This window comes from Zea mays, chromosome 2 (assembly GCF_902167145.1).
Source record: "Zea mays cultivar B73 chromosome 2, Zm-B73-REFERENCE-NAM-5.0, whole genome shotgun sequence".
In the NCBI taxonomy this organism is placed as follows: Eukaryota; Viridiplantae; Streptophyta; class Magnoliopsida; order Poales; family Poaceae; genus Zea; species Zea mays.
In genome coordinates this window covers 8,660,536-8,674,012 of record NC_050097.1, presented here as the reverse complement: position 1 = coordinate 8,674,012, position 13,477 = coordinate 8,660,536, and the positions used below count along the sequence as shown (strand labels likewise).

The 13,477-nt window shown below is 45.9% G+C and overlaps 2 protein-coding genes across 2 annotated transcripts; one reads left to right on the top strand and one right to left on the bottom strand.

Moving 5' to 3' along the window:
- Window positions 1–261: 261 nt before the first annotated feature.
- On the top strand, window positions 262–1,680 carry LOC103645906 (uncharacterized). The gene is made up of 3 exons (XM_008670625.2): window positions 262–1,112; window positions 1,238–1,318; window positions 1,414–1,680. Exons 1-3 carry the CDS (start codon window positions 792–794, stop codon window positions 1,585–1,587), a joined length of 576 nt encoding a protein of 191 aa, XP_008668847.1. The 5' UTR covers window positions 262–791; the 3' UTR covers window positions 1,588–1,680.
- Window positions 1,681–3,985: 2,305 nt separating this feature from the next.
- Window positions 3,986–5,999, bottom strand: LOC103645900 (CRIB domain-containing protein RIC10). Its single transcript, XM_008670620.2, has 4 exons — window positions 5,677–5,999; window positions 5,475–5,575; window positions 5,283–5,364; window positions 3,986–4,314 (listed from the first exon to the last, which is right to left on the bottom strand). Exons 1-4 carry the CDS (start codon window positions 5,981–5,983, stop codon window positions 4,130–4,132), a joined length of 675 nt encoding a protein of 224 aa, XP_008668842.2. The 5' UTR covers window positions 5,984–5,999; the 3' UTR covers window positions 3,986–4,129.
- Window positions 6,000–13,477: the final 7,478 nt, after the last annotated feature.

Sequence of the window (13,477 nt, the reverse complement as noted above, 5' to 3'; positions counted from 1 at the left end):
ACGTGGTATAATGTATGCGTGCCCAACAGATTAAATAAGGGTAATGAATGAATAAATAAATAAATAAATAAAAATTAAAAAAAACATTCGTTCTACTCGCATCGGACGGATTGGGTGGCTTCAGATGAGATCGGATTCATATCCCTGCGTCGTCGTCGTTAACTCTGTCTGTCCCTGGCTCTCGAAAACAACCAGTTCAATCCGGATATCGCTCGTGATCGCGTCGGATACATACATGTATCGGATCCTCGGATTAGGTGGTCCATCATCCATGCCGCGCGAGCGCGATAGCAACAGACGTGCTCGCGGCGCTCCTCTGATGATTCCTCTCCGATCCGAATCCGATGTGACGTGTGACCGGTAACCACTAACCAGTGACCCGTGAGGCCGTACGTGACCAGTCTGCCCTCCTCTTCATGCATCTGCTGATGTGATGTGACAGTGGTTTGGTCTGGGCTTCATCAACCTGCAGCTGGTGATGGTGAAGTGGATCTCGATCTCACTGTTTATGTGTTATCCATCCAGCCATATCATTTGCCACAACGCAAGTGTTCATTACTACTGAATAACACACACGCAACGCAACTAACCAGAATATTCGCAGAGAGGGATTTCCCAACCGTATTCTACTCAGCTCAGCCCATGTGTGCCTACTGCTGCTACTACGACTGTTTATATACCCACGGACTCTACCGAGCTTTCTTCACATCACATCACATTGCCAAGAACAAGAGCTCCTCCTCCTGCTGCTGCTGCTCCTCCTCCTTGTCCTCCTCTGGGTGGTCACAACAATGGAGAGCAAATCACCCTCCACCTCATGCGTCATCAGCCCGGCGGCCACTCCCACCATGTCAGCCGGCGAGAGCAGCTGGGCCATGCACATCGCCAACTTCCTGGCCTCCACGCCGCAGGACGGCACCAGAGTGACGGACGGTCAGCAACCCCCTGCAGTTCCTGGCGGCAGCGGCAGCAGCTTCTCCTCTTCTTCTTCCTTCGATTCCTTTAGCGACGACGCCTCCTTCATCACGTCCGAGTTCATGTGCAACGACGACGAGGATGACGACGAGTCCGTGAAGGACACCGCCTGCAGTTCTTCTGCAGCTGCCCAACAGGTTAGTTAGTAGCAAAAAGGACTCGACCTCGACCTCTGGTTAGGCCTAGCTAGGCCTTTTTGTTTCAAACAGTGTTGTAGCACACAGCTTGTCTTCTAACGTGATTGCGGACTCTCCCTGTGCAGAAGGCTACCATGGAGAACTTCCACATGAAGCAAATGGCAGCCACCGATGCGAAACAGTTCAACGACAGGCCCCAGCTCATGGTATATATGCTTGCTCTACAGCTTCCACATCTAGTTCTTGGAGATCGGCGTTGTTGTACTTACACCTGTTTTCTTCTTCTTTTCGAATGCTGCAGGCCAAATACTTGGAAGCTATGAGTTCAAAGCAGCAGGTGACGACCGGCGCCGACCATCAAGCCCCCATCAGTAGTTCTAGCGCCGAGGAGAAGGCAATCCACGAGAGCAATGAGCTGAGGAAGAGAGGCCTTTGCTTGGTCCCTATCTCTATGCTGATAAACTATCTCGGATGACTGTTTCTTTTAGTTTCATGTATACACCAGTATATTTCAATGCAACTGTATACAACTTCTATAGTTAACACAATACATCACGCTCTTCTGTCAGCTCAGAGAACCTACTCCTCTCATCCAGCTGTTGAGATGTATGATCATATCTATCATTCAAACAAATACAAAAAAAATCCAACTATTGGAAAACAACAACAACAACAAAACAAAGTAGGATATTCAAGTTTATGACACTGCGGAAAACTTCCAAGTAATCGAAAGCATGTGTGCATGTACCTATCGTCTCATTCAGCAGAAAAAAGATTTCCAAATTTTTGTGCCATTATATGTTCCTTGTAGCAAGCAATAGCAGCGTAGTGCTGGGGTGTGAACTAGCATACAAAATTAGAAGTTTCAGAGAGTAATTAGCTGTGCAGTTCCTTATCCTCACTTTATCTATTTCATTATTTGTGAAGTTGTGACTATTTTTTTTCTATTTCATTATACACATCCCTAGTGTTCCCAAACGGTCACTTTCCAATGAGGACATCGTTGGATAAGTCTTTATTATTTAATAAAAGCCCCACTTGGCATGTCTGACTCGTATCCTCAGTATTTCATCTATTCGATGGAACTTTTCAGTGACAACCAAGCATTTGTAAGTTCGGACATCTACACATAATATATACCTAAGCCGCTAAGCGCATAGAAAAAAACTTTGTATCTAGAAAAGCCAAACTGTCTTTATAATTTAGTATAGAGGAAATACATATGTATTAAGAAAAGCTAAAAAACGACCTATAATTTGGAACACTTTCAACATGTCCATGGTAATAACTAGCTGAGAACTGAACTAAAAGTATCGAATATCTGAATATTGTGAAGTCCAGCAGATATTTAAAGTGGAAACGTATCATTCAAAAAATGTGGAGAAATGATAAATGGACAAGACATAGAAAGGTATTATGTTTCCTTTAACTGGAAAACTATTCAGGGAATATGTCATGTTAGACGAATTTGGAATGTTGGCTAGTTCCTAGTTGTAGAACACCATGCATAGGATTCTCCATCTCAAAAGAATTAATGGTTCATTGTCACATCGCTACTTGTAATGGCTGGGCTATAGAATAGTATTACTATGTGACCTTTGATGCATACTCAAGTGAGAATCTAAGTAGTAATTAGAGTAGTACATGCCAGTGACAGCGCATCGTCGATCAGAGAGAAAAGGTTTACCTACTACATCATTCTTCTAGTTAACCTGTCGACAGACTAACATACCATTCCAGAGTCCAGACAACAGTATGATATTGCCCAGAACCAACCATATATAAGGAGGACAGGTTCACATAATGCAGCAGTTCTAGGCCAACCAGAAGCATCGGAATCGGCTCTCGGCGGTCGAGCGGCGGGAAGGGTTTTTGGAGCGGTTATCCAATTGCAACATGTAATTGTCGGCTCTCGGCGAATTCCTAGTCCCTCCAAGTCCCACTCATCGGAACCCTAATTTTTAGCAAGTTGCTCGCAAATCTACAAAGTTTGGTAGCTGGAACAGGCAACGGTAACTAATCGAGGTCGTCTCATGGCGATTCCACGCGCGAAAAAAAGAAGAGAGGAAATGGGGGAGAGAGAAAAGAGGATCTAGTACTACGAGCGTTAGGGTGGAACTCACTTAACGGGCGCCGAGAGATTTCCAGCAGCGGGTGGAGTACCACGCGACGGAGGGAACGCCGGCGACAGACCGCCGTTTTGTCTTGGCGGTCCGGCTCTCCGCAACATCGTGGCGAGCGAGAAGAAATGACAGGAGATTTGCGATGGGCCAGGCCGGATTGTCACACGACACGAGACAATACCCACTCGGACCTGGCCCATCAAAACACCGCTTAACAGGCCAATATTGACTACGGCGCTACCTTATGCAACTCCGCGGCCTTGGCAGGAAGGCTGAGGACCGTCGAGCGAGTTGGGATCTCTTGGCGGGGAGGATGGCGACGGACAGTCCCCAGAATGTCGGAGGGACGCCTGCGGCTAGATCACAGGAAAAAGGAATTAATGGATTGAGTTGTGCTCATCTAAGATCCGTGTTTTCCTTTGGAGATTAGCGAGGCTCTTAATTCCGACGGGGGATGGCCGACACCATAGAAATATGGTTCCGGATAATGGGGGTTGCACGTTGATTATTCCAAGGCTGCTAGACTGCAGCCTAGCTCAATGTGATGTGGCCATGTGATTTTACTTAGGATTTTAATTAACCGAGCTGTTTAATTATCCGGTCCTTTCAAGAGTCTAGCTACTTTTCTATAACTTTTTATATATGTTTATGTACGATCTGATTTAAACCTGTACTGTTCGATTAGAATCTACGATTGTGGCAACCTTTGCAAGTTATATATATATATATATATATATATATATATATATATAACATAAACACATAGTACATACTTTGACGCCAAAGCTGGGGGCGATCAGACGACGACCAAACAAGCAATCTTTGACTCTTTGTAGCCTCGCGCTCGCGTACACAAACTCGGAATGGAGGGAGGCCGGAGCAACACAGTTCAGATTATCGCGCGTCATCTGCAGCAGCGTCGACACGAGCCGCCGGTGACGGTGGCGACACCGGCGGCGAGCCGTCCCTCGGCTTCTTCGTCCCGGGATTCCTCGGCGGCCTTGTAATATCGGGGCACCTGGCCGAGTGGTCTCGCCTGCCGGTGTTCTCCGCGACGACACGCTGCTGGCTGTCGAGATCTGTCAGACATACAGAATCCGCCACAGAACGCGTGTCAGCCGCTCATGGCAAGAACCAAGAAGGCAAGAACGCGGCACGTGATCCTTCCTAAGAATCCTGGAAAGCAACATCAAGTGCGTGATCTTGGAACGAAGAACGGCAACACAACGTGATCCGGATCTGAGGAGGATGTCTGCCGACTGCCCGGCCGCGGGCAGCGGCTGTCGCCAAGTACACCAACCAACCACACGCACGCCGACACCACTCGCTCTGTCCAGGGCCTCCAGGCAACAAGCACAGCACGAACGACACCAACTGATCGTGTCGTGTCCCCATCACACGAAGCTTCAGTTTCGCCTCTGCCGGTGTTACCGTATCATGAAGCAAGGACCAAACCGAGATATGTCTGGGACAAGTTTCTCACACTGTTTGCGTGATCGAGTTCTTTAATTTTGGTCCAAACCGAGTTCTCTTTTCAACCCTGGATAAAGGAGAGTCTTGAAGCCTATTGAAAGACTGGGGTGTTAGTAGGTTGTATGTGTCTGTATTGTGTTTGTTTTGTGGGTGTGAGTGTGTGTTTTTGTTTTGTGTGTGTTCTGTTTGTCCTGGGCCTCAGGCCGTTTTTCCTCTATTTTAATTCAATGATACGCAGCTCTCCTGCGTATTCGAAAAAAAAATTGGTCGCCATTTGTGTGAAGCACGAGACCCGGTGGCATACCAACAGCGATTCAGAGTTCAGAGATGCTGCTGGTATCTCAGGCTTCAGAAACCTGAAGCCAGTGCGTGTGTTGTGTTGCGGGTACAAGAACTAACAGAGGAATGGACAAAGCAAAACTCCGCGACATGCATGAGATCACACGAAGAACCAAAAACCTTTGCTAAGAAATGTGCAACACAGCAGTCATACGGAAGTAGCTGCTGAACTGAACTATAGCAAAACAAAGCGATGCATTCTGAACCGGAGAGCATGAGGAAATGGTCACTGTACCTTGAGAAACCCAGGAGGTACCAGTGAGCGCTGCGAAGTTGCCCAGGGACGACAAGTCTGAGGACGCCATGATGTCGTTCATCTGCAAAGATATACAAGACCCAGAACCAAATCAAAAACTGTACCGATCAGAATCCAGACATTTGAAGGAAGTCGCAGCGGCAGTGCCCTGAATTTCTGGTGTCCGTTTACCCAGCTCGGAGACGCGCCGCCCGCCGCGCTGTCCCAGCCGATGTGCGCGACGTGCTTCACGTCAGTCGGACAACCGATCTCCATCTCGTGCTCCTTCACCGCTGCAAGGACCGGCGACGACCCATGGAGGAAAACAGACAGTGCGTCCATGTCCGGAGTTTGAGGATTTCAGGCGGGAAAGAGAAACAAAATGCCCGCTTACCGAAGATCCGGGAGAAGGCCTTGAGGCCCTTGAAGATCCCTTTCACCTTGCACGCCATTGGCGATCGACGCCGGGCCGCGCACGACGTCGTCCCGCTGAGAACACAAGGAGACGGAAAGCAGGCGAGCACGGTAAGCGACCGAGGGCAGGCAGCGATCAGCGGTTTCAGAGGCTTTTCCTGCGGCTGACAAAGATGCTGCATCAACCGGCTGGTTCTGTGATCGTCAAGGAAGAACGAGATATAGCATCGATCGCGTGCGTAGTGACGTGATGTGTGTCTGCAGAAGCGTTCATCTGCTGGCCGCATGCCTCGAGAGAGTTGCTGTCGGGGCAGCTCTCCATCCGCAACCCGAACCGGGACATCGCCTTCTTCTACGACCGGTTCTACCTCTCGGTGGAGTACCGCGGCGCCGACGTGGTGAAGGGCCAGGCCCTGACGGCCGCGCCGCTGTACCAGCCACCCAAGACGACGTCGGCCCTGGCGTTCCAGGGCGTGGCGGCGTCGGCGGCCAGCGGGGACATGGCGCGGGACGCAGTGGAGGCCGGCAGCAGGGTGGAGCTGACGGTGAAGGTGCGGTCCAGGATCCGCGCGCGCCTGGCGTTCTGGGGCAACCGGCACTGGCACCCGCTCCACGTCGGCTGCGAGGTGGCCGTCGGACTCGACGGCCAGTTGCTGGCCGAGTACACGCAGAAACGCTGCAGCATAGACTTCTTCTAGGAGACCAAAAACACCTAAACGCCAAACCAGTAAAAGCGGCAAAGTAACTCAGAAAAGCATCAGAATGCAAAGTGGGTTCTCAGGCCGGTAGCAGTCTCATTTCTTGAACGAGCACTTTTTCAAATGCCAAAGGGCAGTTTAGGAGGAAGAGGGAGAAAAAGACTTACCGAATGTTTTGGCAGAAATACTATTCCTCGTCTCCTTCGTCCTTTCTTCCTCTGAACTCTCCTTCCTTCTTCCGAATTCTCTGAGTTATCGGCCCCAGCACCGCGTCGCGAAACCCCTCAAACGGGTCGCTGCCGCCGTAGTCGCGCGCCGCGTAGGTAAGTCCGGCGGCGTTGTTAGGGATGAGGTGATTGGTGTGTGGCCAGGAGGCCCCTGATGTCGAACTCGAACCCGATGCCGAGAAGGAAGCAGGCCTTCTGGCTGGGCTGGCCGCCGAAGTCCTCCTTTGACGCCGTGCATCGCTTGATGAAGGAGTCGAGCACCGCCGCCACCGCCGCCATGGGGTCCGGTCCCGGTCCCCCTGCTTGCCTCAAGGCATCAGGCACCGAGATTGGATGTGGGGGCGAAGTTGTCGTGGCCTAGGACCAACGCGGGGGCGGGGCGGGGGGTTTTTCCCCTCGCCTGAAGACTCGCGTGCTACGCTACCTCGTAGATTTCGCTGAGCGCATCCCGCCATCCCGGTCGAACTGCTGCGCCTCAGTCGCGTCGTCCAACTCCAGGCGCGTGTGGTGACCTATTGGTGCTGCTGCGGCCTGCGGCGCAGCGGAGGAGGGAGTGGTGGGCAGACGGAGGCTGCGTTTGGGAGGAGGGATCGGATAGGAGGAAGAGAGAGGCGGCTGCGTCTCCGGTTCCCGTGGATAGGATAGGAGGAAGAGAGATAGGAGGAAGAGAGAGGCGGCTGCGTCTCCCGTTCCCGTGGATGGGCTGATTGCTCCCCGGTCCCGCTCGGCCGCTCTGTATATAAAAGAAGAAACAAGGAAACGCGCCTGTGCTCCGTTATAAGTGTTGAATGCTGTGCCTCTTCGTCTCCCGTCTCCCTTCTGCTGCTGAATACCATCGCGCAGCCACAGCCATCCTCCACCTCCCTCCCTCTCCGCCACCAAGAACAACCCCAATCTCCAAGAACCCCAATCTCTGCCATCCTCCGCTTCTTTCCTCGACTCCCTAGCTCCCACCGCAGCCATTTCTTGCTCGTCAAACGCAAACGCTGCTAACCGACTCCATGGCGAGGAGAAAGAACAGGCTCCCCCGACAGCTTCCGGAAGATGGATGCCTCCAATGGCTTGTTCGAGTCGGAGCAGACACGGTGGCGCGCCTTTGTTCAGGGATAATGGTACCTGTGCGGTACATCATGGAGATGTTGCGGCAACGTCTTCTTCATGGCGAGCCACGACCCATAGGTCCCATACCCATCACGGATGAAGCTGCAGACCAGCAGCGCGCACCAGGATCAGGAGTCCTTCAATCTCGTGGTCGTGGGCGTAATCCCAATAATTACTATGCAATCAAACCAGAGCGCCTGGACCCGCACCGGCACCGATCACCTCCGGCTCCGGGGCCAACCAACCCGATGACGGATGAGGCTGAGGGCAGTCATACTGCCACCGCGGGGACGGTACGCAGTTTCCTGGCCCAATCCTTAGATTTGACGCAATCGTTCGTTACGTATATTTGCGACGCTTTTTATTCGTGATCATGAAACATATATCAAGCGAGAACTGCTATGTGCCAGTACTAGCCACCTGCAGGCTGCTGCTTATTGCTCGTATGCTGCTGTCTTTCTGGCTCCTGCAATCCTCCGCTCGTCAGCTTACAATTTTTCTAGAGTTTTGCAACCCGTGTCTTGCCATTTCAGCAGTTCTTGACTTCTTAATCCTATAATGTAAGAACGGTAAAACCCTGGCCTACTAGGGAACCAGAAGTCTTTTTTTTCCGTTACTGAGTGTTCAATTTATTAGTTAGCAATTAATTGGATGATTGTTTTTAAAGCACAATAAACTTCTGAAGATTATCAATAACAATAAAAAATGGAACCAAAAGAAACAAACAAATGCAAGAACAATGTCAAAACTAGTATAGGTATCTGTTGCAAACTTGCAGTTGATAAAATTTGATATAAAATAATTAGACAGACATTAATTTTAAATATAATCACAAAGTCCCCTAGGACGTGTCGGTGTACACTATCTGTAAGAGATTTTTATATAGTGGTAACGAAAATGACTCCGTATACTCGTATTGGAGACGACGTTCTCGGGTCGAAGGTCGTATGTTTCTTGTGACTATGATTTCAAATAGTGTTTTGTTATCTATGCTATCAATTTTTGCCATACCTTAATTTTTTTCTGTCATCCGCCACTATTTATGCTATCTTTTTCTTTTTCATTCTAGGACGGCGTTCCAATTGATGTGCAATCCCAGTATAGCACATATGTCACACTGAGTAGTCAGCTGAACAGCAAATCTATTATCTGTCATATGTGCTTTTTTGAACGGCAGCTCCATCAAAATAGCAAAGTCCCTATACGAGAGGTAAAGTTGTAACTATCAAATATATTCGTATTTACTATCGATGGTGCATGTCTAATTTAAAATTGTGTGTAGATAATCTTGCACTGCCGTAACATGCATAAAATACAAGGCATTAAATGCAACTATAACGAGTGCGAAGTTCGAGTGCGCAAAGAAGATGATCTTAAACTGCACAGGCACTTCTGCCATGGTCTAGAGGTAACAGTCAGTCTCAAATGTCATTTCATTCTCTGCTGGTCTTTTAAGAAATAATGTTTTTGCTAATGTGTCAAACTATTCATTTGTCAGCTACAAGGAACTAACGATGAACAAGAGTAGATCTTCTCCAAGCAGTAAGTTTTTTTATGTTCAATTATGATTGTTTCAAAATTTCACCTTTACAATGAATGAGGAACGTACTTACGCTATGAGCAAGGTCACCCAAATAGTGGTTTCATCCTTATTCCTATATTTTTGGAACAAACACTGGGGTTTGGTTCAGTTCATGTAAGTATTAATGTTACTTAATTTCAGAAAAAAATCTAGATGTTCGTATATAAATTGAAGCGAGTCAAGAATAAAAGTAGTAGTTGCATGTTGGCATTAGGCACATTTATCTAGCTAATTTGCTATTCAATCCCCAGCAGAAGCTTTTGTTGTGATTCTCTAATATTTAGAAGAAGATTACATGGAGAAAGTACTCAGTTATTGGAGGAATTGAAAAACATATGAAATGACATTAATCTTGATGATTCAAGAGATAAAGCTATATGGACTATTAATAAAAAAAGATTTTCTGTTAAATCACTTTATCTCAAGTGTAGAAGCTCTTTGGATAGGATTCCTTTCTGGTTCATTTGGAAGGCTCGAATACCCCCAAAGAATAAAAGTGTTCTTGTGGCTTGTCATAAAGAATAGAGTCTTATCAAAACAAAACCTAAAAAAACGAAACTGGAAAGAAAACTTTAACTATTTTTGGTGTGGTTGTATGGAAACTACGAAACACATTTTTTTTCGATTGCCGGATCACATCTTTCACTTGGAGGGTGATTAGTACGGTGATGAACATGCACATAATGTCAAAAACTGCTGAAAATATGTTTGGAGAATGGATCTATAAGTTTAAAAATAAAAGCAGAAATCTTATCGTGGTGGGCTGCAGTGCGATCCTTTGGACCCTCTAGAGGGTTAGAAATGGTGTTTGTTTTAATGGTAAAAATACAGTTTACACTGATGCTATTTTCTTCATATGCTACTTTTGTATGAATGATTGGGCTCTGATCCATACAAAGATGGAAGGAAGGACACCTGTGACCGGTTAAAGATTTTTTCAACAAAAAACTTGGATGGAGAATGGTGACATCTTTGTGGCACTATCTGGTGCTGTTCTGGTTTAAATTCTCCCTGGTTTAAACAGTTTGTAGCGATGTTAGTTGTAACCCGCTGGGGTGTGATCTTCCCCATGTAATAAAGTCTGACTTAGCTAGAATTGACCATGAGTGGTTGGGTGTATTTTCCTTTTTAGAATGGTTTTTCTGTTTAGGATTAATTCCGCTTGCTTTCTTCAGTTGACAGTCTTCTAAGTCATAGTTTTTTGGTGGATATATGTTGGTCATGTATGAAACTCGTTTCCTATTTCTTAATGGTGGAAACCCCTTTTTGTTAAAAAATATCCAGAAGAGCAGCGTCTCTCCAATTCAATGCTCTCAAGAAGACTTGCCTCTTGTTTAGACCATCTATCCTACCCTGCCGTCCAATTGAGTTTCCTGTCAATTATTTGGATCTGCCCAAGAAGCTCACGAAGGACCAGCTACTTCCCCTATTTAACCGGCCGGCAGACCTCCTTCCTGGCTGGAAGGTTGATCTTACCACTAGGGTTGGTCAGGTTGTTTAGGTTCAGTTCGTGCTCACGGCGACAATTATCTATCACGTCATGGCTTTGGACCTCCCATGCTAAGCTATAAAGGGAAGAAAAGAAGCTAATGGAGGCTATTTCTTGGTGGCTTGAATCTTGATCGAGAGTCACTAGGGTCGTTGTTTTACACGAGACCATCCATGAGTTACATAGGAAGAAATATAGTGGAGTGATTTTTAAAATATATTTTGAAAAGACGTACGATAAAGTTAAGTGGACTTTTGTGGAACACACTTTTAGGTTGAAGGGCTTTTAGTGTTTGGATTTCCGGGATCAAATCAATTATTTCCGGTGGTCATATCGGTATTAAAGTTAATGACCAGATATTTAACACCCTGAATTTGGGGTATAGATTTTTTTCTAATATTCACCAAATTAAGGTGTTACCCTCTCTTTTCCTTGCTTTTCTTTTTCCTAAATAGTGAAGAATTATTTTGTTTTATATCAATGTGTAAATCTAGTAAAATAAAACCCTAGAGAAACTTTGATTGTTGTATAGTGTTTCTAAGTGTAAGGTATGTTTGAGACATGTTATTATATCCAGTAGAAGTCCGCGGTAAGTTTTGTTGTATTCTTTTCCAGGATTTTCCTTTTTTACAAAAAAAAGAAATTCCACGCGGTTCTAAAATACTGGCAGGAATTTTGCCCAAATTTCTTTAAGGCTCCTAGGGCATTTTTTGAACTGTACCCTAAATCTAAATTTTCTAGAATTAATATGAAATTATAAAATTCTAGATATAGATAAATCTAATCTTAATCTAGCTACTGCAAAGCCCATGCCGCCCTCAAAAATACTTCTGCGACAACAGAGCCACGGCCTGCCCGCGCTGCTCCAGCACGCCACCAGACATGGCCACCGACGAGTTCGCTCAGCCGGTGTCGCCTCCTTCCCTGTGTTGTGCCGCCCCATACTGCAAGTTGAAGAAAAGAAAACTGTCTCTGCTTCGTTCGTTCATGTGACCAAGGAAGGAGAACGGGCCCATCATGGCCACGTGTCCACATTCGGTTGGCCTCAAGAATGGTCGTTGTCACACCCGGATTTCAGGGGCACCAAAACCCGGGTATGTGATAATCACCAAGTGTGTTGTGACCAAGTCTTACACATATTATGACTCATGGTATAGAAAATAATGTCACGACATTAATATATAACGGAGTTTGTACAAAATAGTTAAATAATTACATCATATGAAGACAACGATCCAGCAACCAAAGTTGATTGGGAGACGACAGCCTAGACCTCTCACGATCTTATCATAGCATCCTCCATGCGCTTCATCCAGTAGTGCCTGTCCTTGATCTTGGAGGATGTGAGTACAGCAAGGGTGAGCTCACATAAGTTCATCGCTCAACAAGTTGTGGGGAATAATGTGCATGAACTCGCCAAAAGTGGGAGCTCATGAGTGTAAGGATTACCAAAGATGATGGTAAAAGCTGAGCATTGCTTTTAAAGTTGGTCAAAATTTTATTAGCAATTACTAGATATAAGTAGATACCAACCCAATTAAATAAGAGATCAGGATTAATAACAACACCCACAATGTAATGCAAATGACAAATTGAGTTTAATTCCATAAGTTAATCATGTGAGTGTCCGAGCCGCTTATGACTGTGAGCACGAATGATATACCGGTTTTACACTCTGCAAAGGTTACACATCTTTACCCACAAGTCATATTACCCATTTGCCACGGAGTTGTACGGACCTCATACACATCTACCAAAGAAACGAGGCAGTGTAGCACTACGAGGCCTTTCCAAAGTTCCACTAGTTCGAGAAAAACCCGCTACGAATTTAGCATGATGGTCAGCTGTTTCTGCTGCCGCAGAGGAGCTTGACCTGAAGAGCAAGTAAACAGTGTACCTTAGCCTTACTGCATGGCAGTTGGCAAATATTGAGATTTGCAGACTGCATCGCTCACAATGTTTAGGAACTCGATTTTTCTTTTTTTTGTTATATACTTACTAATATACTTCTTCTTTTAAATGTAACTCAGCTTTGCTTGGGACAAAAAAAGACAGATCAAAATAACTGTGAACTTCTGCAAATCAAGTAGCAAGAGTTATCACATGTGTTGTGCATCGCATGTACAATCAAAGATGAAGGAACCTGAAGCAAGCAAACTGCAGCACAAGACTTGCACTCTTGCTACGAGAGAATTTTGAGCAACAAATCCGCCCCTTCTTTGATTGAGAGTAAGGGGGTGTTTGGTTAGAGGGACTAAATATTAGTCTCTAGTTTTTAGTCTCATTTAGTCCTTTTTATGCCAAACACTAAGACTAAAATATGGACTAAAATGATTTAGTCTTTAGTCCTTCACATATATGCTAAAAGGGACTAAACCATATTAATTACACATTTACCCCTCATTTAGTTCAATTGTACTAATAGCAAGAGAATGTTAAAGACCATTTTAGTCTTCTTATGAGTCATTTAGTATATTCTTACTATTTTTAGCACTTAGAACAAACATGTTAGGGACTAAACTTTAGTCCCCTAACTAATCTTTAGTCCCTAGACTAAAGAAACCATACATGGCCTAATGTTGAGCGAGAAAACAACTGTTGCGACAGGAACAGTTTGATCAAATTTCCTTCAAAATGAAACAAAGCAAAAGGAAAAAAACTTGGTCCATTAATTGCAAATGGAA

What these genes read in the sequence shown, in the direction of transcription:
- LOC103645900 (XM_008670620.2), bottom strand. Translation starts at nt 5,983, where the DNA reads ATGCGGCCAGCAGATGAACGCTTCTGCAGACACACATCACGTCACTAC. An exon ending in GGCCTTCTCCCGGATCTTCG is followed by an intron (nt 5,576 to 5,676) that starts GTAAGCGGGCAT and finishes CGGTCCTTGCAG; the next exon opens with CGGTGAAGGAGCACGAGATG. An exon ending in TACCTCCTGGGTTTCTCAAG is followed by an intron (nt 4,315 to 5,282) that starts GTACAGTGACCA and finishes TATGTCTGACAG; the next exon opens with ATCTCGACAGCCAGCAGCGT.
- LOC103645906 (XM_008670625.2), top strand. Translation starts at nt 792, where the DNA reads ATGGAGAGCAAATCACCCTCCACCTCATGCGTCATCAGCCCGGCGGCC. An exon ending in CTTCTGCAGCTGCCCAACAG is followed by an intron (nt 1,113 to 1,237) that starts GTTAGTTAGTAG and finishes CTCCCTGTGCAG; the next exon opens with AAGGCTACCATGGAGAACTT. An exon ending in ACGACAGGCCCCAGCTCATG is followed by an intron (nt 1,319 to 1,413) that starts GTATATATGCTT and finishes CGAATGCTGCAG; the next exon opens with GCCAAATACTTGGAAGCTAT.